Raw genomic sequence first — 27,263 nt, 5'->3', positions numbered from 1 at the left:
AGGACCCATGTCAGGAAGTGCCTACACATCTACATAGTGATGGAACAGCTGCTTCAAGTAATTACATGGAATCAGATTTACAAGTAAAAAGCGAAACTGTAAAGGAATCAGTCATAAGGAGGATTCTATCCCTATAGGAATTAAAATATGCATCTCTGATCAAGTGAGAAAACACAGCACAGACAAGGTAAAAAGTAAACCTTGAACTACAGTTCATTTTCTTTTCTCCATTTTGATACCAAATGTACCAAAGTGATGGAGCCTCACCTGCATCCCTTTTCTGCTCCAAGAAGTAGCAGACCTTTCAAAGCAAGCACAAACCAGACTTTCCAGTACAGAGGGCACAGCTTTGTGCTGTTGGCCAACAAACAGGCTCAGGCTCCAGCCGAGCAGCACCAGCAGGAGAGGGTTCCAAAGACCTTGCCGTGCTCTGAAACACCCAGCTGAGCCAAGGACCGTGTGCCCTTTGGGAAACAATCTTCCAGGCTGGGGAAGTCAGAGATTGACTGACTTTTTCCTCTGCAGTACTGTTAAAATACAGGGTAGTTGTGATTTCTAGTGACACCAAGAACCACGCACAGGTGATCTACTTTAATCCCCTCATTATGTGAAAGCAAGGTGAAAAAGACTTCAGGTCACGAAGGTCAAACAATCTCCCCTCTCTTTCCTGACTAATCCCCACATCACCCACAGCCCAGCTGAGAACTACAGAAGCTGTGTGTCCTGTCTCAATTCAAAATCCAAGTCCTCTCTTATTTCCAGTTACCACCACACAGCTTATGGGTAAATTCACATCAATCATCAATCAATCAGTTCTTTCCCTAACCCCCATTTTTGCTCCAATTCTGTTTGAGAATGAGCCTTTGAACCAAGGATATTAAAGCATACAGCCTCATAAATCATACTGCTCTAATTAAAGCTAATGTTATGTTCCCTCACACTGAGGCTGTGTTCTGTGAATAAGTAAAACTTCTGAAACAAACTGACTTCCCCTGGGGCTCATGGCCTGCTGCATTCCCCTGAGGCTGCTTTGTGGAAAGCTTTGTCTCATTGTTTATTTAGAGATGGCACTGCTGTTAGAGCATTTGAAACAAGCATCAAAATAAGGTTGTTATAAAAGCTGGAGCAGTGCCTAATTGCTGGTGAGAGTGGATAATTACAGAGGATATGAGCTTTGATATATGCATTGAATAGCAAGGTATGTGAGATACAGGGGTGTATTTACATGCCTACATCTCCACTTACATGGCATTTATTGTAAGATCAATGAAAGTAGTTAATAATGCATCTAATAGAGCTTATTAGTAATCACAGAAAAGAAATACACTGTGCAGCTGAAAAGTCTACATCACCATATATTCAAAGCAGCTGCAGAATTCAGAGCAGGGCTGCTGCATTAGAAGGACAACCAAGAGAACATATTCCTGAAAATGCCAATCCTACACAGTATTTAAAAAATAAATCAGAATCACACAATCAAAACTGTCAAATTTCATTGCTTCTATCAGTCCAGAGGATAAAGTACCTAGGAAACAAAACATGCAAGTACTTTTTCCCACAGAAAAGCTGAAATTCATACTCTCATCTCTCTTTTAGGTATTATTTGATTCTCCGTGTGTCAGAATCAAATTATGATTAATTGTAGTTATGCCACTCTCACTTTCTTCAGGCTTTTTATTCTTTCCTGACTAATTACCTTTTTCCAGCTGGTACATGAAAGAAAAATTTGCTGTTAATTAAAGGACAGAGAGTCTGTTCCTTAACCACAGCTTACACATACAGACAGCAGGAGAGGAAGGTTGAAAAAACGAGTGCACTGAGGAAAACACTACATTGGTGTCTTGAAACTACCATCAGTCACTACATGTTTTCTCTTAGCACCATTCCTGAAGCCACCAAGATGACATATTTTAGCCTTTTCTATACTTGCAACATGATTTATGCTGCTTCTTAAGCAGTTCCTACTTAATCTTGTCTCTTCAGAGAGTATGATTGACTCAACCTCTCTGTGAAGGCCAAGTTCAACAAGACAACTCATTCACAAAAACCCAGCGAAGAAGCCTGAATAAATCTGGGGTATTTTGAGCAAGAAAATTCCAGCAAGCACTTTCACAAATTAAGATAAGTTTTTCAAGAAAAATCAACATTACATGCAAGGAAATGAGTCCAAAATATTTTACAACAGAGGTTTGCTGCTAATCAGCACCCCTCATCATCCAGAGCCATCTATCATGGAGCAGGCAGGTCCTGCTGCATGCTCCATTAATTATGTTCCAGGAGATCTCTCACTGCACATTTATGGAGGTGAGACAGGAATGCAGCTCCCCATGGTGACTAACAGGCCCATCGTCAAACTTTCCTACAGCTGATCCTGGCCATTGTCATTACTTAATTCTTTTTCCCCCACCTCTCCAGGCAAGAATATTTTCTTCCCCTCATTGTACTGATAGGTGATTAATGCAGTTTTCATTGCCACCATGCATCACTGAGAGACTTCACAGCCAAAATACCGGGAAAGGTGGTCTCAACAGCAGCCTAGAACAATTCGAGCTCACTGGATTCATTGCCTGGCCCTGCCACACATCACTGTGGGACATAAGGCCTCCAACTGGGCAGAAGCCAAAACACAATAAAAGCTAAAGAAGAAAGTGAAAACCCTACAGTTCAATAATCCAGTATTAAACCTATCTTGCAATGACAGAATGCTACCAATGGATGTAAATTGCTTTTCCCAAACATTTCCTTGACTATCAGCTCACACATCCAAAAGCATTCTCATTTTTTAAAAGAAGGAGGGCAGGTGAGGAAACTCAGAGAGCCCTCAGGTTGGAAAAGCCAGACTACATATCATCAGCACCTCAAAGCAGCATCCAAACCCAGAGGAAGCCCAAAGCCAAGCAGAAAAAAAGAGCAGGGGATTTCTTGGGCTCTCAGTACCTCAAGAATCCAAAGGTAGAATCCAAAGGTCTGCAGAAGCCAACAGGGAATGCTGAGGCCTGAAACCCTCTCCTTTACCATGATCCACAGCCTGGACCATTCTCCTGGCGACAGATGGTTACACTTCTTCTTCCAAAACTGAGCAAAGCTGCTTTCTTTTAAAATACAGACTGAGGAGCAAGAATTGGAGCAGCAGTGGCCAACTTCCCTGCTCCCATCCCACCCCACAGCAATAACCCCAGATGCAGAAGAGAGGTTCAGTTTCCTCTTCTAAGAGGGATCAAAGCTGAAAGCAGAGCCTTCATGCTCACATCCAACAACTGTTTATAGCACTGAAACCATTCAGAGACAAGAAGGGAGAGGGCAAGGACAGACTTTTTCCAGCTCCCAGAAGTGTTCCATGCCTTGGGGACCCACTTACAGAATGTAGTTACAGCAACTCCCAAACCCTCTTTGTAAAGGGAGGTGTGGAAAGGCATTCCTGCCCTCACCTAGCACCTCTCAGCATGCTCACCTGGACACAGATCCTCTGTCTCCTAAAAGGAGATGGTTTATACCTCCTAAACTACACCAGAGCAAGATTTCCACGCCCAGGTTACAGTAGATACTAACCTGGCCCAACACATGATCTGGACAGCTCAGCTACATCTTCCTCTTGGCTTTTAGTTTTCTGGCAACACAGAGCATGTGAAAATTTCTGCACCGGCAAGTGAGGAAAAAAATACTCCACAATTCAAGAAACAGCCTATACATGCTTTGAAATCTCCCTCAAAACTCATGTGTTGAGTTGAATTAACCCTTCATGGCATGGTGTCCACTGATGTGACAGACTTGTCCTGATTGGAGAGGTGCTGTGCCCTTTTTTACCTTATTTATAGAATGGCCTTGCTCATGCTTTGTTTAAGAAACAATTAGCCTTTGACAGCTTAAAATAAACAGGACTCTCTCTCTGCTGAGCAGTCACTAGCCCTGAGCTGGATTTCAAGTTTTTGAAACAGCATGAGACTCCCCAGTGGGTTCAGTAGTGTAAGAGAGCTGCTGGGCAAGCTAACTTTTCAGAACAGCACCCTGAGCAATCCGAGCAAGAGCAGTTAAACAAGGATTCACATCAGCCAAATGAAGCAAGTAATCATTCCCATCCTACCCCACTTAGGCCTCCTCTTTCCAGAGATTTGCAGAGAACCTGCAGGAATGCAGAAGGTGCAGGAGTTCAGCAATGGTTGCACACCAAAAATGCAGCTGGCCAAGATATTTCTCTGAACAGAAGAGGTTTTTCTGCCTCCTGTGTTGCTGCAGCCAGTCCAAAGGCAGCAATTGCAATAGCTGGCACAACGTCATTTGGCACTACAATTTTAAATTTCAGTCCAAGCTCTTGTACCACCAGCAGAGGGGTCAGCATTCCCATTGAGTAGCCATGGGAGTTTTCCACTGGTGACTTCAAGCTTCCTGGAGCTCCTCCACTCCAGCCTCCTGGTTCTGCAGCTGCCTTTACCATGCCAGGGAGCAGGACACAAAAAAGCTGTACTGAAAAGCCAACAGAGGTACATGAGCGTTCTTGAACTCCTATCTCATGCCGGGTAGTTTTCTTGAGCTGGGTTTTCCAGCTAAAAGAGAGCCTGGATAGAAAATGTTGGATCAAGCTCACTTGTTTCTTCTAGTAAAGAGCTCCCATGTGCCCTAGGCAAGCCTGGATCTTGGCTTCTCCTCTGTAAAACTGGGAGTGAATGTCCTGCCTTAACTCCAAGGAGGGAGTTAACTCAGGGGAGGATCAGCAGTCTGAACTCTGTGTCAGGACAATGCCAACATGTATCCAAGTGACAGTCGTGCAAGCACACAGCAGGAACATCCATGAAACGAGCAGGTGTTTTCAGAAAGGAGGAACACAATGAAAAGCAAAAGCACGGCACACTCAGCTTCCTCCGGATAACAGAACCCAGCGATGAGACACAACAACACCACCAACCAGCAACAGACCGTGCCAGCAAAAAGGAAGTGCTGGGGAGAACAAGAATAAGAAACAATATCCAGCAATTAAAAGCTGCAGAAAGCAAAGTTTTTCAGACAGAATTTAAAGTTGTAAGAGACAGCAAAACAAAAGATGTGAGACAACATGGGGAGTCACGGAGAGACAAGGCGCCAAATTAACAAATAGAGGAACACACCATGGAAAAACACTTGTCAACAGATCAAAAGAGTGAACAGCAAGGATTGGATGCAATAACAGGATTTAAAAAAATATAAAAGACCTTGAACACCAGCTCTTTTCCAGTAACAGCAGCACACTAAGTTAACCTAGGCATTCATTGTTTGCATTTTCACACCGACAGTCCCCCCATAGCAGAAATCTCAGAACACAGGGAGCCCAACACAAACACGGGAGCAAATACTCAGGCACACATTAACTTGCCTTAGCAAGTTTCACTGCTACTCCGAGGGTACCACTAATGTTTAAGCAGTTATTTACTAGAGATTGACCTTCCTTGCCAATCGCTTACAACCATGTAGCACAGAAACTGTTTCCAGTGGCAAAGGTTTCAGGACATGCCACAAAGTCACTGAGGCTCCTGCAGCTCTCCTACAAACATCAGAGGGAACCACTGTACCCTCAGGACAGGTCACTGCACCCGAACTACAGGATGGTTTTAAAAAATTCTGTCAACGTAAAGAAATGCATCAGGGTATCTCTGTCATTCTGTGCTCCCTGGATTCCAAAAGGGTGATTTGAAGCGGTCACTGTTAATAAAAACTTGAAACAAGCAGCAGTTCAGTGAAGTAGCCACAGCTAAAATACATCTTTTCACCTCGCAAAGAGAAAGACCTCACGGGAAAAACATCCCCAAGAAGCTAAATGTCTGATTATAAATATCTCATCACTGCCAACCAGACTGTGCTGGACACAAACCTGAAATAAAAGGATGCACATTTAACGAGCTGATTACGACAACGAGCAAGAAAGCAAAGGTTTTGCCTTTGCCGTCTTGGTCCAAAATTCTCGGAGGGGCAGTAAAAGTCACTCAACGAAAAGGTCAGCTATACATAAAGGCGTTTGGGCAGGGCAGAGAGCGGGGCTCCGGCGCTGCGCTCGGGCCGGCGCGGGGGCGCAGCCCCGGCAGGCGCCGAGCGGAGATCCCGGCACCGCCGCCGGCACCACGGCCGCCCGGGCCCCGCTCGGAACTTCTCTCATCCCCTGCCGCTCCCCATCACTTCCTACTTTCCCCGCTCCGCCGAGCAGCGCTGCCGCCCCTTCCTGTGCCGCTGCCGCCGGCGCTGCCCGCGGGCCGGCTCCGCGCAGCGCGCACGGCTCCGCCGCCCGGCCACACTCACCCCAGCGTGCTGATGAACCCATTGACGGAGCCCTCCGCGTACAGGGACACGATGTCCCCGATGTACAGAAAGCTGGACATTTTCTCAGACATTCTGGTTCATTTTCCAGCTGGGTTCCGCGCTCCTCCCCTTCGAGGTGAAAAATTTTAAAAATAAAAATAAAAAAAAAATTAAAATAAAACCAAAGCGAATGACAGCGATCCGTGAGGAGACCGGGGGCCGAGGCAGGCGGGCGGGGGGCTGAGCGCGGCCCCCGAGGTGCCCAGAGGGCTGACAGGAGCGCGGTGCGCGGCTCTGCACGGCCCGGCCCCCGCCCGCCCCCCGAGCCTCCGCCCCTGCCCGCCCCCGCCCCGCCCCGGGCACAGGAGCGAGCCCCGGGCACGGCACCGAGCCCCGGCCCGCCAGGCCCGCCTCCCGAGGCTGCTGCGGGGGAGCTGCCGAGCCCCTCGGTCGGTGATTCCCCGGGGCTAGAACCCGTGGAGGCAGCGGCTGAGGGGCGCAGGCCGAAACCGGGGCTGTGAGGGGACCACGGCCCTTCCCCGCACAGCCGGGAGAGTGGGCTCAGAGTTGTCACCGAAAGTGTCACCCTCTGTTTTACGGCTCGCAGGCTTCAGGAGACACAACTCTTAGTTAATGTTTTTAATGAGAAGCAGACCGTGCTGCAGTGCTCTGCAGGAGTTCACAGAATCCCAGGATGGGGCAGGCTGATGGGACCACAGTGGGTCGCTGGTTCCATCTCCGTGCTCCAGCATGGCCATCCCAGAGCTCAGGATTGTGTCCGGAGGAGTCTGGAATATCCCCAGAGAGGAGACTCCACACCCTCTCTGGGAAATCTGTTCAGTCCTTGGTCATTGCACAGGACAGAAGTTGTGCCTCCTGTCAGTGGAACCCCCAGGCTCAGTCCCTGCCGGTGGCTCTGGTGCCATTGCTGGGCCCTGCTCGGAGCCCTCCCTGCACACAGGGACACCCAGGGCTGAGGACTCCTATTACCCCCAGCTGCACACATTTCCAAAAGAAAATTACCACCAATTTAACAATAAAAAACCTCACCCTCAATGTAGAGAGCATTGGGCACGGTTGCCAGCTGAGGCCACCACACCGTGGTGGCCAAAGGGGCTCAGGGAGGCTGCACAAACCCATTCTGCTCCAGTTCACTGCCCAAAACCAAGGACCAGCCCACCAAACCATTCATCCAGTGTCAGGTGGAAGTGTTCTGCTCTAATGTAAGGCTATCGCCAGCAGGGGAATATTATTCTTAAACATACTGTGCATTCTTTAAACAAAAATGTAATTTTCACTAATGGTTCTAAGAATCAAACTATTTCCACTTTTTATGATTTTTCAGGTGTAATTTACCTGACGCAGCTCTCCTAATTACAAGCAAACTCAGTAATAGTATTTGTTAACCACTATATTTTTTTTCAAAAATGCTGTTTACAATAAGAAAAAACAGCCTGATCAAGTAGTAACTCTGAAATTATAAAAATATTAATCTAGTCACAGGAGTGTGCAGACTGCTAGTAGTGAGTAACAAGCTGAGGGTTTCACACTTAGATTTAATCTCTCAGATTATTGCACTTCTGAGTATAAATTGTGGAGATCAGAAATTATGAGTCTCCAAAATTTAAAAGATACGCCATCCTAGAGGTCCCTCTTTTGCGCCTTTATGTTGAATATATTGGATTTGCCACTTTCTTTTCCACCTGCTGGGATACAAAGACACTAACAAAGACCTCTCCTATGGAGACAGGCGGAGAGAGTGGGATTTGTTCAGCCTGTGGAAGAGAAGGCTCAGGAGAAAACTTATAGCACCTTCCAGTACCTAAAGGGGTCTTGCAAGAAGACTGGAGAGAAAGGAGAAGGGAGAATGGCTTTAAACTGAAAAGGGGTGGGGTTAGATTGGCTATTAGGAGTAATTTCTTCCCTGTGAGAGTGCTGAGGCCCTGGCACAGGTTGCCCACAGAAGCTGTGGCTGCGCCATACCTGGCAGTGTCCAAGGCCAGGCTGGATGGGGCTCTGAGCAACCTGGGATAGTGGAAGGTGGATGGCACTGGATAAGCTTTGATGTCCCTTCCAGCCCAACCCATCCTGTGATTCTGTACAGATGCATGTACAGGGCCTAGATCTGACACTTCGCCAGATTCTTCCAGCTCAGTCTCCTGGTGTCACCGCAGTTGTTAAATCCTTTCTGGAAAAGCCGTATGAAAAGAACAGGTGCCAGAGCCCTAACCCAGGAACCAATCCTTGCACAGGAAAACCAAAGATGAGGCCCTTCAAACTGCCCCAAACACACACAAAAAACCCCAAAGCTGGACTAATTCAAAACACAGCAGAATTAGAAACTGAAAGTCCAAGCAGCACAAGGCACCAGAGGGCAGAGAAGCTCTGGCTCCCTGCCCATGTGCTGACTACGTGAAATGCTCTGACCCAGGAGCCCTCCAGGAGCCACCACACAGAGGGCTCAGGTGTTTTATTTCATGGAAATGTGGCTCTGGACAGCTTGAGCTGAACAGCAAAGGCTTTACAATGCATTGACAATACCCTGTGCCCTGCTGACCCTGTTTATCTCAGCCATTTTATACCAGGCTCTAATGGCCTAATTAAGATACTTTAGCCAGGGCGGTTTCACATTTCCCAGCAGTAAATGAAATCCTGGCATGCCTTAGATCAGTGGGAGTATTCCTGAGAGTGAACTTCAGAACTTGGCCAAGCAGCAGCATTGTCTGTCCTTGGTGTGCCTGGGAGCAAAGCTCCACTTGGGACCATTCTTTCAAGGAGGGGACAGCTCTGTTGCCTAAACACAGGTAATTGGGGCCACTGGAAATGTCCTTTTGTACCTGAGACATCCCTGTGGGTTGGCAGCAGCAAGGCAGGACTGCTGTGTCCTTGACAGCTCTGCCTGCACGGGGACAAAGGGACCAACAGGTTTTGCCACTACAAGAAGGTTAATTCAGGTCACTTCAGAAAATATTTGGCATGTGCTTGCCATGGCAACGCTGGAAATTGATAGGAGTCCTACACTTGCAGTCATCTTTGCTTCTTCCCCCTGCTGCAAGGAAATCAAGGCACAGGCTGCCTTCTCCTTCACTTCTAGGCTTGTTCATCTTGGCTCAGGCTGGATAGTGCCAGCAGCTGAAAGTTGTTGCCACCTCGTAGCTCTTCAGTGATACACATGGAATGAACTGGAAACCTCAATCCAAGCAGAGAAAGCTGTTAAATAAAAATGAGTCCTATGAAATCAGCAGTTTTGCAGGAAAAGTCATATCTGAAGGCAGTCAAGTATTTAGGCTTCATTTTAAACCTGTCCCACTAAACATGCTGATAAATCTCACTGAATTTACCAGGTGATTTGTATGCTCAAAATAAGCCAGCCTTACCCACTTTTGTAGGCCAGGTCTTAAACTGGTAGGAAGATCACCCTGGAAAAGCAGATCTGAGGAACCCTTGCTCTTCCACTTGGAGACAGGAAACATAAGTAGTGACAATCCTCCAGCATTTTTAACAAGCATTAACTCTCTTCTATTAAAAATAATGATTATGCCTCTCTGAGTGCTAGTTTTATGAAGATGGTATCTGGAAAAATTTAATTAAAATGAAAGAGATTTTGTCATAGCAGGTCTACACAGAAAAAGATAAAACAGAGCCAGAGATTACAATGGAATATTGCTTCATTTATCTGGAGCAGAAATACATTAAATGGGTTATTTGGATAAATACGGATTTTTTTACTATGGTTTTAACTTTGTAATTAGCTGCAGGGTGAAGGTGAGGCTGCTTAGTCAATAATTGGGCTATGTTTTCCATCAGTTATCTCTGGTAATCTTTTGTTCCAAAGCTGGGAATACAGGCTTTGCTGTGAAACAGGACCCAGATGCAGGAATCATCAGCTGGTGCTGACAGACTGCCCTGGTGCATATATTCATCTGTACATTGTAGAAGTGAGGAAGTCCTCCTTTCTCAGCTCTCATTTCTAGTCTATTACTTCTTTTCAGAGAAGAAAATATTCAAGCAATTTCTGCAGCGGTACTGTGACATGAAGCTTCTTTGTAGAAGTATTTGACTGTATTTTAATGCCAGGAAATTTTACCTTGATGTCTAGGTCCTCGATTTTGATGTTCATTCCAGTGCTGAGGCACAGAAGAGAAGCAGGTTATCCACAGAGAGGTCAACACAAACACCCCGTTGCAGCACTGAGCATCCAGCTTAGATGTGAAAATACACAATATTAGAGAGTCCTCAGACTCCAAAAGCCCACCAAGTTAAATAGGCCAGTGTCATCTTGTTCCTGCTCTTTTTCCACCCCTCATATCTTAGGAAGATGTCTTAATTTTCTGCTCACCTTGTCTAAACAGGGGAGGCTCGTGACAGAAGCTGAGCATTTTGTGCATTTGAAAATTGTCCGATTGGAAACGTTTTAATCTCACACCTACACAGCCTCCCTGTTGGATGAAGTTAACAGATATATGGGCCACTCCAGGGAAGCAAACTGAACCAACCAGAGGTTTATACAACAGCCAGCATTGATGTTTGTTCTCTTGAGAGGAGAGTGCTTTCCAGCTGCAGGGGAAAAGGGGGAAGAGAAGAATGCCTTTAACTGTTTTAATACAATAGATGTAGATGGGAGCAGGCCAAAATCCAGGTAGGCAGCCCAGAGCTTTAACATGAAGCTATATGAAAGTTTAGACTCAAAGCTTTGGGTTTGCTTCTTACCTATCTAATAGACAAGGAAGAAAAAAAAATACAACAGCAATAACAAAAAACAACCATTCCAGACATTTTTATATTTAAAATCCAACTTTGATTCTAAAGGCCATCTGTATCTGGAGTATTTTTAATAAACTTATCTCAAGCAAAGCACAATTTACAGCTTACTTAAGGAAGGCCTGGTTTTTCAAGGCACCCAATGAAGTTTCCTACAGCAGCAGCAGACACCCATTACTGTGTGAATATATTCATATTTGAGCCAGCCAAGCTCTTCCCTGAGCACAATGCATTTCAAAACTTTGGGATGTATAAAATCAGTGTGACTTGGCCCACGGGTTGGATCAGAGAGCTCCAGAACAGCTCATTTTGACAGTACCCGCACACAGGAATTGATTTACTGCTGGTAGAGCTTTGTTTTACTTTGCCTGTAGCAAACATCAGAGCAGGAGCTGATTTCTTGAGAGATAGCCAGCTGTGGGGACTCATTTTGCCTTTTTTCTCCTTGTGGGAGTTAACTCTTTCTGATGTTGTTTCAAACAATATGTTGGTATTGGAGTCATACTAAATATCAAACATCTGCTTTAAAAAAAAAATTACACCAACAGAATAGCCAGGGGAAAAAGAGGCCTGACAGAGATAAATGGGATTTAGTAACGTAATAAAGCAGTGAATCATGCAAAATAAGTGTCATTACTTGGTTGAGAATAATGAGAAAACCAGAATATGGAGCATTCAGTGCTGGTTTACCTACTTCATTCAACCTGGCTCAGGTAGGAACAGGAAATTCCAGCTCAATTCCTAACACCTTGTCTTGGAAAGGACTGTCCCTTGGAGGGAAACACATTTTTCTTAACATTAGAAAAAGAACACCTCTTGTAGGTGACCTCTTGGGGGTTTCACTGGGAAATGGGTGTGAGCTTTGCATCCTCGCTGGGGATCATTCACATCGTGGTGTGAATGAGCAGACAGGGGCTGTCTGACTTGCTCTTTGCTACATCTGAATTTACAAGAGCTAATATACACATTAATTCAAGCATTCAAATAATCACTGCCTTGCCATAGTAATCTCTTGAAAAAAAAAAAAAACAAACCTAGAAATAAAGAAAACTGAAGCCATTTGTGAATGAATACCTTAAGTAAAAGGAGTTTAAATTAAAGAGGAAGCTTGGCCACCCTTGTAGCTGTGGCACGACACAGCAGCTATGTAAATAAACTCCTGAGAGCAGCTCCAAGCCATTCCAGAGAAGATATTTCCCCTTGCCACACATTCGAGCCTCTCTGAAATCAGTTTCCAACTGTTCTACCACCAAAGCTGTCCATTCAAAGAGCCAAACATGAAAATCCAACCAAAGCAGAAAGCACAATGTGCCTTTCTCTGGGGGAAAAAAAAAAAAAAAGCAAAACCAAACCAAACCAACCAACCCCTACAGAAAGGATGCTTTATTTAGAGGGTTCAGGAAGTTGAAGCGTTGCCTTCTATCAGCTCCTGACCACAGAGCGAGCATCAGGAAGTGCACAAAAATGAACTCACTATTCCTGCAGGGAGCAAGTGCCAGCGGCTACACCGGGTTTGCTTCCAACCTTGCAGCCCTCACTGCCAGCCCCCACAGCCTTGTTAATCAGCTACTGTCTCCTGGGGCTGCTGTGCTGCTTGGCCTCTTCAAAATGAAGCCTTTCCCTACCAAACAGGGAAAGGGGAACATGCGTTGTTTGAATTTTCTCTTTTGCCAGCTGTCCTGAGACTACAGAAACCTGAAAACACAGGGAAAATAGTGAATCATCATCATAAAAGCAGGGGGGAAAAAAAGCCTCCTGTAGAGGACTGTAATTAAAAAGCAATTGTGTTCTGAGTGCTGTCATTAATACTGCCTGACCCAATGGCAGCTTCAGCAATATACAGCAGTTATTTAAAATAAATGTATTTTAAACCATGCAAGCAATATTCCACATAAACTCCATGTTGCCTCTTTTTTTTTAACTTCAAAATTGAGAAAGTTTTGCAAACTTTTCCACAGTAAAGTCTAAGAAAAACAAAAGTTCTAGTCAGAGGTCTAGAAAAATGCAGCTATATTTCCAAGCTGAATAAAGTAGCAATTGTTAGCAACGAACTAAAAAGTGAAAAATATCTGTAATTGATGTATGGATGCAGTTTAATTGCAGCCATGCAGCTTGGAAAGCATACTTGAGGAATACCTCCCTATCTTTCCTAATTTTATTGTGCAGAGCCTCAGGAAAGATGCTTCAAACCTGTGGAAGCTTTACATTTCAGGACTGCTTAAAAAGCCTTCTGCTTTTGATATTTCTTCTGATCAATTTTTTTTTTCCTTTCTGAAAAGCTTTTGCAAAATAAATACAGCTCTATTTTTTGCCAGAATTGTCTCCTTTCACCAGCATACTGGCCATGTTTAGAGTAAAAAAAGAGGGCTGTGGACAGCTTTTTTCTTTTTGGAGCACATTAAAAATTACTGGGGGGGCGGGGATTATGATTTTTGGTCAAGCAGCTGCCTCCAGCCCATCCTTCCTGGGCCACACCAGCATTTCATTGGGATGAAGTGCATTTCTCTTTCTGGTCCAGGTTCAGGCAAGGAAACATCAGGAAAACCAGCTTTTTTTCATGAGAATCAGACTTCCCTCATGAAAGCAGGGGCCACAGATCTTCACATTATGCCCACTCTAGCTTTCAGATGGGTAAAATAAACTGAAAATACCATTTTAGGCAGGGCAACACAAGTCAACAGGCTTTAGATAGTTGACACTATCTTTACAGAGAAGTTATTTAGGGAGGTGTGGAGTCATTAAAAGCCCATTTAAAGCCATCACTCCTTTCCCTCATCTCAAGAATTGGTGTTTCTCAGAAATGTGTTTGGAAGGGAAAATTAGAGATCAGGAATTGTATTGGTCACTATGTGCAGAGATCTTTTTGGATGGGGAGGTCTAAGAAATCCTCTTTGACAGCCTCAGCCTCCCACACCCTCACTTGTGATCAGTGCTGGCTCTTTCCAAGGTCATTTCTACTTTTACTTCTCTCAAAGTAATCTGCAAATTTATTTCCAGGACACTATGGAATTATTTAATCAGCACAGCCAAAACTTTGGGCTGTGATTCCAAGTAGACAGAAAATGTCTTTGTTGGCAAATATGGTCCAAGGTTTGATGTTCACACTGCCATTATTCCAAACTGATTTTATGCTTAGATGAAGATGGGAGATGTTCTCAAAGGATTTCTGTCATATCAGCCCGGCTCTGCCCAGGAAATGAGACCTTGTGAAAGAATAAGAAAGGAGAAACAATTTTGATGGCTTTTTAAAATAAAGCAATATGGAATTATGGACATCATCAAAATATTACAGCACATTTGGATTCCCCACACTGGAGTCTCTCTCCTCCTACCAGTCCAGAATGCAATGGGTTGAAACAAAAATCTTATCTATAACTATGTTGAATGCTGGACTGCTAAATTTATCTGTAACTTAAAAAACAAAAAAAACCCCTGCATACTAATCAGATGGAAATACCTGATTTGCTTTTTCATTTAGCAATGCCTTGTGCATTTGCCTGTATCCTCTACCAGTATTTAACATTGTATCAAAGGTGTAAGACATGAGGCAGAAAAAAACTGCTTTATGTTCATGCCTTGTCCCTGAGAACTGTTTGTGTTTATTTTGTGGGTAGTTTTTAAATATGTTCCTCGTTTGGGTGTCTTCCTTAGCCACAACAAATGTTAGCAGAACAGCTGAATCCTGAAAAGCTGAGACATGCAATTTCATATCCTCTGGCATCATGAAATTTAAATAGATCCGTGATGTGGATGCTTGCTGAAATAAATCCCTGTTTCAGTGGATTTCACCTAAATCAGTGGAATAACCTCCAGTTTCTCAGCAGCTCTTGCAAGATGTTTTGCATCTCTGTAGCAGTAGAAGTTAGAAAAATGTGTTTAGGAAATTAGATTTTAACTAATCTGTGGGCAACCACAAACGAGTGCATTAAAAAAGCAGAACTATCACCCACCATTTCTATTTTGTCAACCATGAAAGGAAAAGTTAGCAGCAGATTAATTATTTTAACAGTGAAACTGGATTTTGCTTAAAAAGCAGAGAAGAAATGCATATTTTTACCATGTCAGAGGCAAAAAAACTGCTAGGAGATAGCTAATAAATCCCAACATTTGAAATGCACACGGATACACTTAGCACTACACTTGACATTATCTCCTCAGTGATCTGCAGAGATATTAAAGTGATGGTTGAAAACAGATGGGCAACATAAAAGTGAGGCATAGGACAGGATCACGTCAGGGCAGACTGGATGGGCATCCACCCACGAGTTTATTAGAGAGATTATTAATGTAAAAATCAGGGTGTAAAGGCAAAAAGAGGGGAAAGTGCTGATTTCTGTCAAATTTCCCCCTCAAAATGGTACAGTTTGCTATCTGACATGTAGGAGATAAACATACTTCCTGTGGCAACCAGGGGCTGTAAAAATCCCCTGATCTGCCTCTCTGGCAGCTGGCTGGTACAGCAAAAGAGGAACAGGCAAATGTTTCCACGAGGACACTGCTGAGCCCCTCTCCAGGACAGGGAAGGGGACAGAGGATGTGGTTGGTCCTCGGTGCCACTTCTGCAACAGTGAAAAGGCACCATCCTGCAGGATTCCCGTGCTGGGATGAGCCCACTCCTGCTCCCAGAACATGCTGCCAAGCTCTCATTTAATCCTCAGCTCAGCTCTTCCTCCCCATCACTCCTGGACCTCCCATTTTCAGTCTCTGCAACAGCCACAAGGTTATTCCATCCTTCCCTGGCAGGGACAGGTCATTTCTGGCTGCTGCTGCTTCCTGATGTTTTCATTCTTCCTGTCTATCCCCTGGATCATGCACATGAGCTAAGAACAGCAACCACAGGGGATTTTGGAAGCCATGGAGAAAAGCAGCCCTCCCCCAGCACCAAGAATCTTTCAGTGTATTTTGAAAGGTAAAAGTTTCCTCTTGGCCATCTCATCTGAAAAATTGGTTTATCCCCCATTCTCACCGTACATAATTAGTGAAACTGCATTAATGAATATGTCTTGACAACCCCCATGTGAGAAAGCAAAGTATTAATCACCTGAGTAGGGCACAGTGCAGGTGGGGAATGGAAGAACTGAGAGATCTGGGAAGATATTTATGAGTTAAACCACTGAGAAGCAGACATGTAGGAAGATTTATTTATTTTGTGACCTAGCCTGAAGCACTTGCAGAGATCAGTGAGACACTGGCTCTTAACTTGCCTATCTGCCTTTGAAAAATCTGAGAGGCTCCTATCTGAATCTTAAATCTGAGGCACTCCTCTCTGAATCTCAAATGTTTTTGGAAAGAGACTTACATGATGAACGCAAGGGCATGGTGGTGGTGTCTCCAAGGCTCAAGTTAGTGGTTGAACCACCAGGAAATCCTGGCACTGGGAAATCCATTGGATCCCATATTGTAAATCCCAGCTGAAGTTGAGAGGGTTGCTATTGCAAGGTGACAACCCCTACTGAAAAGCTGTCATACACATGGCAGAGAGTTATCTCCTCCATGTGGGAGGTGCAGGGCTTTGGGAAGGGCAGTGTTCGCTGCTTATTGGCAGGTACCCCTCCCTCATCTCCTTCCAAAAGGAAACCACACATTACTCTGCAGAGAAAAGATGCCTGTTGCTTTCCTTCAGATGCCAAACTAATAATTGGTATTTGTTCTTCACAGTGAATATTCATTCTTCTACCTCAGAGCCTTTGCCAGTTATTAGGACCTCAGCATGATGCACATCCTGCACACACCAGGTAGCAATTTCATCTTACATGTGACCTCAAGTGAGGGTGTGAAAGAATAAAGAGAAATCATCACATACATTGTTCAGCCCCTGAAGTGCAGAAAAATATTTGCCATTTTCACGGGGCTTTTATTCACTGTTGCAACAAGGATGATTCGTGTTCCCTGAAAAAAAATCTATGAGCTTGCTGCAAAGTTCTTACAACCCATTTCCAGAAAAGTACCAGTGTATCACACAACAATGTTAACAGCAAAGAGATATCCAGAAAAAATGAAAAGTAGGATTCAAATGAAAGGGAACACCCAGCAAATAAAGGAGGCAGCTTATGTGTTTCTAACAAAATTAAAGATAAATGGGCATAAACAGAGAGCACAAGGAGCCATGCACGGCTTGTTTGTGTGTGGAATTAGCTGACAGTATTGCATAAATCTCAGAGTAAATGAGATACACCAGGGAGCTCTTGGATGCTCTTTACTAGTAGTAAATCAGCTACTTTTCATTATTTCCCACTGATGCTGTTACTGGAAGTGTATTCAGCTAATTTTTAAACAAAGTACTTTCTGTGCCCAAGTGGCAAACAACTGATTAAATGGAGAGATAGCCTACCCAGAAGATTTGCATCTATCTAACAGCACCTCAAGTCATATGATTGTGCTTTGTAACACCATTGTGAAGGGCTTGAACTAAAATTTCCCAAAGACAGGGATAGTAATTGCCCCAACATGAGGTTCCTAATTTATTTTTTACTATCACACACAATCCCTCCCTAGGGGTGTTGTGATGCCTGAAGGCATCCCCTTAACAGAAGTAAGTTTAACTTTAGCCTTTTGCACAAAGAATTTTGTGTTTACTGATATGAAAGTGCTTTGTGCAGGGTTTTTTTTCCTCTTCCCTCCCACATCTGTGTGCATGAAACCAAGGACAGAATCAGAGTGATGATCCACAAGTTATCATTGCTTCACCTTCACAGTGAGATGCAACAAACCCACAGACAAACTGGCAATTACACTCCTGGCACCCACTTTTCCATCCCAGCCCACCAGCTCCACAGCACAGATCCTCGCTTCTGGACCTGCAGAGCCATGAAAATTCCACATCCACAAAGGACCCACTTCTGTGCTTCCTCCCAGGAGCACTGGGGGTAAGACAACAGCTCCAAACCTGCAGGAAAATGATGGCAGGCAGGATAGGCAAGCTGTGACTGCTCTGCAACAAGCTTAAACATTACACTTTTGTGACAGCTATTTGGGAGAGGGAAACATTACTAGTCATGGCTTGGATTAGAGACAGGAAAAAAGGGAAGCAAATATGACTTGGAGTGGAAAATAATTTGGCTTGTGGCACTTATTTTACAGCATTTATTGATAATGGTTCAAAACCATTTGTTTCTAACGCCTGCACATGCTCTAAAATGTGACCAGTTAAGATGGTAAATAAGCTCTGTGGTAATTAAGTCTCCCCTGCTCCACCAAACAAGATGACTGAAGAGTCAGCTTCCAGCCTCTGCCTCAAATTTGCTGCCTTATCCATCCAAAACCAACTGGCCTCAAGCAGGGGAGAAGAAGGAGAGAAAGAAATCTTGAACTCCCAGCTGGAGAATATTCCTAATGTAGACAAAGTCCAAATAATTGCATTCCTCATGCTCATTTACATTTATTTGCTACATGCTCAGCAGATGAAAATCCTACATACACAGACATACACAGGAAACCTCTTGCAAAACAGATCCAAGGACTGCCTAAAAATAAGGCTCCCTCCTCATTTCCAGCTCCCATAAGCTGCTCTGTCTCTGGCCAGCCCAAAATTACACTGGTTGAAGTGTCTAGAAAAAGGAACCAGCTCCAAATTATATTTGTCCTGGGGGGATGAGACAGATCACGTTTCTTCCAACCTTTCTCCAAATCTCTCCTGCCAGGTAGCTCTCCTGGGCTGCAGCCAGCTAAACCCTTGGAAGAGGGGGAATATCCTTTCCAGACTCCCTAAAAGGATAGTCCCAATGCTCAGCAACAAAGTGGTGCAGGGGTTGTTAAGGGTTAGCACTTTCTCCCTGTCAGGAGAAAAATAAGGAGCAAGCCAGACAGAGGCTCCATTCTGCCACATGAACCTAATGTTGGCCCAGAGCTCATGATAAAACCAACCTCCATTAAAAAACAGAACAAGCAAACAAACAATAAACCCTCCACAACAATAAAACCCACAATATGAAGTGCACAAATGTTCTCCAGCAGTCTGCCCTACCAGGACTGGCATGTGGATGGTTTCCAGGGACTGGTGCTTGTACATCTCTGATAATGCAGCTCAGAGGTGCAGAGTGAAGCCAGAGAGGAACCACTCAGAGAACAAACCAAAGGCATGACTGGCAGCACATCCACGTGGCTCCTTCCCCAGGAAACTGCCAAAGCTTATAGAACATCATGGGAAGAGCAGAGACACCTTATCCAGTTCATGGATTCCCTGAACTGTCTGGAGGATTTGTCTCTGTGCATGTACCTGGTTCTTGTCTCTCCTCAGGCACCCATCCCTGGCCACTGCTTGGGGAGGGGATTCTGAGACAGGTAAGTCACCAGGTGCAATTCCCCATTCTTGCATTCCTGTCACTACTGAAGAAAATGGCTAAACTTCAGCTGGATTTAATAATTCTGATCTTAGTTCCATTTAACTTGTTTACAAAGTCTAAATTTATAAGGCAAGCTACAACAAGTTTGGCATGCAGCTGCAAAGCGAGGATCACCACCACCATCAGCTTACCTAAGGAAAAGCCAATCCAATCAAAACACACACACGATGATAGATATAGATATATATGATATAGATATAGATATAGATGATATAGATAGATATAGATATAGATATAGATATAGATATAGATATAGATATAGATATAGATATAGATGGAGAGTCTCATTGCTACTAATGGACAGAATTCTCCTTGGGATTTGTCCTCATTCGCAGCCAAATCCTGGGAGGAAGGAGTCAGGCTCTGCAGTATTGTTGAACATTTTCACACCGTGGGATTCAGACTGGTTTGTAAACGCATTCCAAATTCCACTCTCCTTAATATCATGTCGTCCTCTTGATTTTCAGCTGAGTTGCCTCTTTGCTTAAAACTAAAATTGAGAAAATAAAATAGTAGAGCCTTCTCTGGGGCTTTTTAAAGGTGGTATTCTATGCCAAGGGTTGGACCTGAGCAAACACTGGAGCATCTTGTCATTTTCTGTAATACCACGCGTGAGAACTGAAGTGATGCCAAGGGCTGTGGCCTGACAGTTCCTGAGGCAAAGCTGCAGCCTGGGGAGAACAACTTCATGAATTTAGGATGTTGTACCAAATGGATCTCTGAAAGCACAGCAATCCCCACCACCACTCCCAGCAAACCTATCAGACAAAACTTCACATTTGAGCTGGAATTTAGCCAGAGGAAAGAATGAATGAATCTCATTTCTTGTTGTTTGAGTAGAGAGAGACACTGGTGATACCTGGCAGGTCAAGTGTGCCTGCCCTGCCTCTCCTGTGTCCCAGGAACCAGCTGTAGAGACAAGATGTTTCTCTCAGATCGTTCCCAGCAATTACTGAGACTCTCCTGTTTACCCTGGTGCAAACACGGGTACGTGGAGCGTGCACCTCTGTTTTACCTGCGCTGGCAAAAACACACAGTGGAGATCAAGAGATTAAAGAGAAAGCTTTTTCAGCATTCTGGCTAGCTGCTCTGGAAACCCCTAGGAATTTGGGAGCAAGGATGTGCATAGACAGGCCTGGAGCACTTCAAGCAGCTGTTGGCTTTGCCAGATCACCTCCTTCTTTCAGCTTCCTTCTTCCACCAAGCCAGGAGTGAGGACAAGACATTATAAGCCTCCTTTAAAAAAGAGATGATAAAATTATAAACAATGTGGTTATCCCACCACAGAGCAGCCCCTCAACAAGCACATCTCTTGAAAGCCAGTGCTGCAAACTTCCCTCACCCATCAGAGGTTCTCTTCAAAGCTGGGAGCTGACACATCATTTTCAGCATCATTTCACCCTGTGAGCAGTGCCTGGATCAGTTTTGCCACACACAGTCATCTGCAGACCTGCTCTACCTCGTTATCCCCAGGGGATCACAGAGCCCTGGTTTTGGGGTAGCACAGGTTTACAGTCCCCAATAACTACCCAGCAGCACTTGGGTCTAGTGGAAGTATTTAGTATTTACGTAGAATCATAGAATAATTTAGGTTGGAATGGATCTTAAAGACCATCCAGTTCCATCCCACACCTTGGACTAGCCCAGGTTGCTCAGAGCCCCTTCAAGCTTGGCCTTGGACACTTCAAGGGATGGGGAATGGGGCAGCCACAGCTTCTCTGAGCAACCTGTTCCAGGGCCTCACCTGGGAACAATTTCTTTCATGCCTGGATTCAAGGTGGAGATTTCCTCTTGATTTTTCACATGCCTGTTGTATGCTGGTGAGGTAGAGCTGCTGTGCTCACCCTGCCTCTTGTGGGGCCAGCACTAATGCATATCAAGGAGACACAGATAGATTTATACAGACTCTTTCATTCAAAACCAAAAATGTAGTCAACCAAACAAGCCGGACTCCAGCCCATCTTCACCTGCCTGTACACAGGTGGGGGAAGGAAAGGGAAGCACAGGAACTTTTGTAAAAGCACAGAGGGAATTCTTACAAGATGACTTCTGACGATCAAAAACTAGCTTACTCTTACAAGGTGTTTTACACCCTGGTATTACTGAAATCTGTGTATACTTACAAAGAAAACACTCTTTTCTAGCTGAAGCCTAAGCTGCCTCTGGTTTGAAGTCACAGAAGTACAGATGAGTACGTGGGCTCTCCTGTGCCGCTGCAATGTTTGACTCTTCCAGATTGTCCATTTTTCCTACACTTTCTTACTATATTTTCCACGGTCTCATCACTTGTTTGTTTTCCATCCTCTGAGACCACTGCAGTTTTCCTTCTCTGCTCTCTGCTCCTGGGCTTGCTCCTGCACAGGCAAAACCAGCAGCCAGGCTTTGGCAGATCAAAAGGTCCGAGCTGTCAGTATTCAAACCAGCTGCACAGCAGATAAAAGCAGTTTGCCTGTGCTCTGCTCACTGCTCAGGCAAGGAAAGGCTATTTTCCCACGTAGCACTTCATGGCAAGAGCCCCTGACAACATGAACAGCCCAGCAGAAAAACCTGTGCCCTCTTACACCACCAGCTTCACTCTCTTTTGCCCTCCTCTACTAAACCCCAGCTTGGATACTCCAGTGCAATAAAAATTGCTAGAGAAAAAAAGTCTTCAAGCATAAATCCAGCACAAAGCCTACAGCATCACCTTAAGCTCTCAAAACAAAGGGTTTTTTGCTTTCAGGTGTCAAATTCCCAAGGACAAATATTAATCTCGCTTGAAATTTAATTTTCTGAGCTGTAATTTATCTACTGAAAACAGAGCTGGTTAATCCCCATGTGTATCAGCTCTTCAAAAAAAGTGTTTTCCTCCACCTTTTCTACAAGAACAACCAATACCAAGGATTTCAGGTTCTGTTTTTTCACCCATGATAAAAAACAAAGCCTCAGATCTGAAGACCATAAAGCTTTAAGTAAAGGTATTTGGTTTCAAACATTCCATCTGAGGCAACTCTTAAAAGCTTTCTGAGGGAGAACACCCAACACCAGTATTTTCCTTCCTTTGACACAGAAAATCCCATGCAACCACAAATAAATATTTATTTTCCCTCTTTTCAATAGAGATGCCTCACACAGGAATGCATTACAGAAACTGGAGGGAGGAGGGGGTTTAAGCACATTCCCCCAAGTTGACACTACCTTGGTGACCCCAGGACTCAAGCCCCTTGCTGTTTCTGGCAAAACAAGCAGTTTCCAATAACTCTTCCTTGCTTGAGGCCTAACTGGGCTGGGTTTTAGGGCTTGACCATCTTGGAGAAAAAATAAATTTTTATGTTGCTCTAGTCATCAAGTAAAATATTAAAGAGGTGTAGATTTAAAAAAATAATCCTACTTTCAACAGAAATAAACCTTATCCATGACACACTCATCAAATATTTGTAGCCACCCGCCTCCAATGCCTCTCCACAGCCACTTAGGGCTCGTTGTAAAAATGTTCTGAGGGAGAGGATGAAAAGAAAAAAGTTATCAGCAGGAATTCTGTTAATTGTCACCAAAAGGCTTTCGCTAGATCATTTCCTGTGCCCTGCATCCAGCTGGAAGCGCTCTCCGTTGGGAAGGCCGGCACACAATCGCCTGGCCCTGCCGCTCGCCGCCGCACAAACGGAGGAAACTGCAGCCTATCATAAATCTGTCAGTCATGGACCAAATGGGCATCAGGAGGGCTGGGCTCCTCTTCCCCCCAATTATCACTTGGCACACACACAGAAATGGAGCTGGGAGATAAATGGCTTTTTTCGGTGGCCCAGTCCCACAAAATCAGATTAGAGCCACAGAATGGCCTGGGTTGGAAGGGACCTTAAAAATCATCTGGTTCCACCCCATCCTGCCATGGACAGGGACACCTTCCACTATCCCAGGTTGCTCAGAGCCCCATCCAGCCTGGCCTTGGACACTTCCAGGGATCCAGGGGCAGCCACACCTTCTCTGGGCACCCTGTGCCAGGGTCTCACCAGCCCTCACAGGGAGGAATTTCTTCCATACATCTGGCCCAAACTCCTCCTCTTTCCATTTGTACCCATTACTCCTTTTCCTGTCAGTCCAGCTCCTGATGCAGAGTATCCCTCCATCTTGGTGGGCCACTTCAGATCCTGGAAGGTGCTGTGAGGTCTCCACACAACTTTCTCTTCTCCAGCTGAACCCAGACCCAAAGCCAGATCAGTGAAAGAGGCAGATCCATCGAGGAGTGGGATCAGAGGAAGCTCAGGAGACCTACCTGCAGTCCTGCTCTGCCACTGGTCTGCGAGGTGAGCTTAAAACATTTGACCTTTAAAAAAAAAACAATCAACAAAAAAACCCCAACCAAAACCCAAAAAAAACAAACAAAAAAAAATGCAAATCCTAGCAAAACCAAGACCAACCCTTCTCTTTAGGTGCTTTCAGTGGATGAGCTAAAGATAATGATGTCAAGCAGTATTAAGCTAATTTATTTAATGCAAGCTGATCATCACTGTTTTGACATGTCCAGGCATATTTGAGAAATAGGAAGGTAGATAGAAACAAACAAAGAAAACATTTGTGAGCTTCAATAACAGAAGAACTGTGCTGAGACTCCTTTCTCCAAGCAGCTCCTCCTGAAAAATGTCAACATTTGCCCAATGGCTTGGTGGCAATTACAGATCAACAGATGTAAAGCCACAGTGACAGCCAGTCCTGAAGTCAGCAGGGCAAACCCAGGGTCAGAAGGGAAATGGAGACACCAAGAGGCAAATGGCAGGAGCTACAGAGGGATTTGGGGGAAGCAGGGAGGCCTGGAGTCTCTCTGGGATGTGGGCAAGGGGAGTCGGGGTCAGGGGTGGACAGCAAGACGTGAGGAAAGCCCTTGGATGTGGGAAGAATCCTTTCAGTAAATGTTGCGGATGCCAGAGGTTGCTAGGCAGGGACCGGGTGGCTGCCCAACAACGGGCACACAAACAAATAAATAAACAATAAATAAATAAAACCGCTGAAATGCTTTGCTGGCTCCTGCCAAGGGCACCTCAGGCAAAGGCAGAAGCCAGCAGGAGAGGCAGGATGAGCCCAGCTCACCAGGGGCTCGAGGTGCCACTCTCACCCTGCTTGCAAAAGGAAACAACAGACAAAGCTGTTACCCAGGCAACTTCCAGAGCAGGGGCTGCTGCAAGAACAGACATTATGTATGCAAGTAAAAGCATCCAGGCGCAACAGACTGGGAGAAAAAAAAAAAAAAAGAAAGGAAAAAAAAAAAAAAGGCAAATAGCCAGACTAATATTTGGAGAAATAAGTGCGAAAAGGGCTCTTGAACTTTTCCTTAAAACTTAGCTAGTTTATCAAATGCCTTATTACAGCAACAAAACCTGCTGTTGAGACCTGGCTGTGAAAACACAGCCCCACAAAAACCTCTACTGTCTTTTATAAGAGCAGCTACAAAGCTCAGCTCAAGGCTTTTTGCATTATTTAAAGCATAATTTCATTTCAGGCACATGGCATCTATACAAACTCACTGAGTTTGGTTTTCTCCATCCCCCAAGTTCAACACAATTTAAAGCTCCCTCACTTTCCCTCCGTTAAACTCACTCGAATCCTTAAGAGCTGCCTTTCCACCCTTCTTTTTTTCTCCCTATTATACTGATAAGCCTCTATAAAAACCCTGGGGCATCTCAACATGAATCAGCACATACTTACCAGGGCCTTAGAGCAAGTCTCAACCCACTCTAAATTCTGACAAATTGGTTGTCTTTAATGCTCATATATTAAATGTATAGGGATTACTTTCAATCCCCTATCAAAGATCTAACTTCATCACTGATAATTCATATAATTCCTGAAAGACATGAATGCAGTCATAGCTACCTCTCTGTAGAGTCTTCAATATTGCTTTCACACACAGGACACTTTCCCTGAGCTGTGGTTTTCTGGGCAACACTTAACTTCACCTACAAAAGGACAATTGGTATAAACTGGAAAAAAATAGAGGCAGAAAGTGAATCCCACTCATAACTCTGAGCAACCCATTCCAAAGGAAGCTGTAAACATTGTCAAGAGTGAACATAAACACTACTTCTACCGTAACTATCAGAGAAACTCGTTTATTTTAAATTGATGCCATGCTTTCTTCTCCTCTTTTTTGTTGCTACTTTGCAACTGAGGCAGCTCAGCCTCAAGTGCTTTGCTGAGGATACGGATTTTTATTCTGCTCAAGTACTTTTAGCAATAGCAGGAGTAGCTCACCCAGACAGCTCCAAGGGATGCAGAAAACAAGTGGCCTTTTTACAAAACAGGCTTCCAGGGACTGACTTCCACCTCGGTGCTGTGAGCAAAAAAAACTTGTGCAATTGCAGCCTGTCCCCTCCAAGAACCCAGTCCTCTCCCCAGCCAGAAATGCCTGATCACATTATTAGACAGTTTAGAGCATTTGGAGGGGGAGGGATCTTGTAGATGCCTTGAAAATTATGTTATTTCAAGATTCTTTTGAGAATTAGAAGTTGGCTGAAGGACAGAAATTCAAAACCATGTCCCCACTGAGGGAGGGAAAAGCCAAAAGCAGCCCAGCTCAGCTCCTGGCTGCCCTTCCTCGTGGAAAATATAGCAGAGGGTGAAGCTGAGATCATTAAGTCAGAAGAAAGGGAACTGTAGAAAAACCTGAAAGAAACCAGACTCCATCAGCTGCATCACTCAGACAGCAATTTGTTTAGCCAATTGCCAAAGTAAAACAAACATTGAAAGAAAAACATCTGGGAGGAGAAATTGGTGAGAGGGTTCTGGCTGTAAATTTCCTTCCTTTCCCCCATCAATCTACAGCCTCTCAGCTCCTGCCACACAGGAAGGCACGGGGACTCAGTTGTTATTTGCTTTAGGACTGGCTTTACAAAACAAGTAGAGGTGAAGGAGGGAGAGCAGCAGAGGTTTTCAGCACTTCTGGAAGCATCTAAGAGGGAAGGAGGTGCTCTGCACACCCGCTGGGCAGTGCTGCCATCTGCTCTGCAGCTTCTCCATCACTGAGTTCACTCTCCTTATGAGAAGATCCACAGCTGATCACTTGGAAATGTGATTTTTTTTCCTTCTTTCCAGCAAAGACACAAACAATCTCATACAAAACAGAGCAGTGGCAGTAGCATCTGTGTTGGTGGAGGGACAGCGCTGAGTCGAGCAGAGAGCTGTGAGCCAAATTTGGGGCTGGTGCCAGGGGAAGTGGGCTCTGTCCCAAACTGTCACATCAGCTGAGAGCCAGGCGTGAAACACAAACCATTTTAGGGTTATTACAGCAACTGGTTTGAGAGCAAAGGCTGAATGCAAAGGCTGCAGCAGCAGCAGGCACCACAAATAAGGTCCTGTCAGCCTGGCCATTATACACCTTGAGATCCCTGTTGGTACATATCCCACCCACTTTTGAAAAATCACACGAGGTTGGAACTTGGCACACCAGCCTCTGTCCTGCCCTGGGGTTTGTGCAAACCTCAGCTCTGCTCAGACTCCTCCATTTGACAGAAAAAAAAGGGCAGAAGGAAAAAAAACCAAAACAGCAATGAAGACTTTGCAGAAGACTTCAGCCAATAGCTGTTTTTGCCACGAAGGACAGTTCAGAGTGGTATCAGCTGACAGGGTTCCTAAAATCCCTTTTGAAGTGACAGCCCATGTTGGTATTAACAGCTGGAGAGAGATGCAGTTTTAATGAGGTTTCAAAGGTTTGCAGGTCTCACATTGAATTGAGCAGGTGTAAAGGCAAAAGCCCTGCTTTATGAGCAGCTCTAGCACCTTCTCCCATCTACCTTGCCACAGAGCACAGTGTTACAAACAAAAACCTTCCTACAACAGAGCATCTCTATTCAGGCCAACCTAGTGATCTTTCCCTTAAAGGAAATATTAAATAACTAATAGTTTTGAAAAGGTCAAAATTTAATATTA

General features: G+C 44.6%; 1 protein-coding gene across 3 annotated transcripts in view; it reads right to left on the bottom strand.

Annotated features, from left to right (window-relative positions):
* ITPR2 (inositol 1,4,5-trisphosphate receptor type 2) overlaps positions 1–6,562 on the bottom strand; it is a 241,850-nt gene extending 235,288 nt beyond the window's left edge. For 2 of the 3 annotated variants that reach the window (XM_033056927.1, XM_033056928.1), the window contains exon 1: positions 6,262–6,562. In XM_033056927.1, coding sequence (XP_032912818.1) covers positions 6,262–6,353 — 92 coding nt within the window. In that variant the 5' untranslated portion in view covers positions 6,354–6,562. Of the gene's footprint in view, positions 1–4,081; positions 4,289–6,261 lie in introns of those variants that run through there. The other variant, XM_033056929.2, reaches the window with a different exon arrangement.
* Between the last annotated feature and the right edge of the window lie 20,701 nt (positions 6,563–27,263).

Source organism: Catharus ustulatus, chromosome 4 (genome assembly GCF_009819885.2).
Source record: "Catharus ustulatus isolate bCatUst1 chromosome 4, bCatUst1.pri.v2, whole genome shotgun sequence".
NCBI classification, from domain to species: domain Eukaryota; kingdom Metazoa; phylum Chordata; class Aves; order Passeriformes; family Turdidae; genus Catharus; species Catharus ustulatus.
Note: the sequence above shows the minus strand (reverse complement) of the source record. Positions and strands in the feature narration are given on the sequence as shown.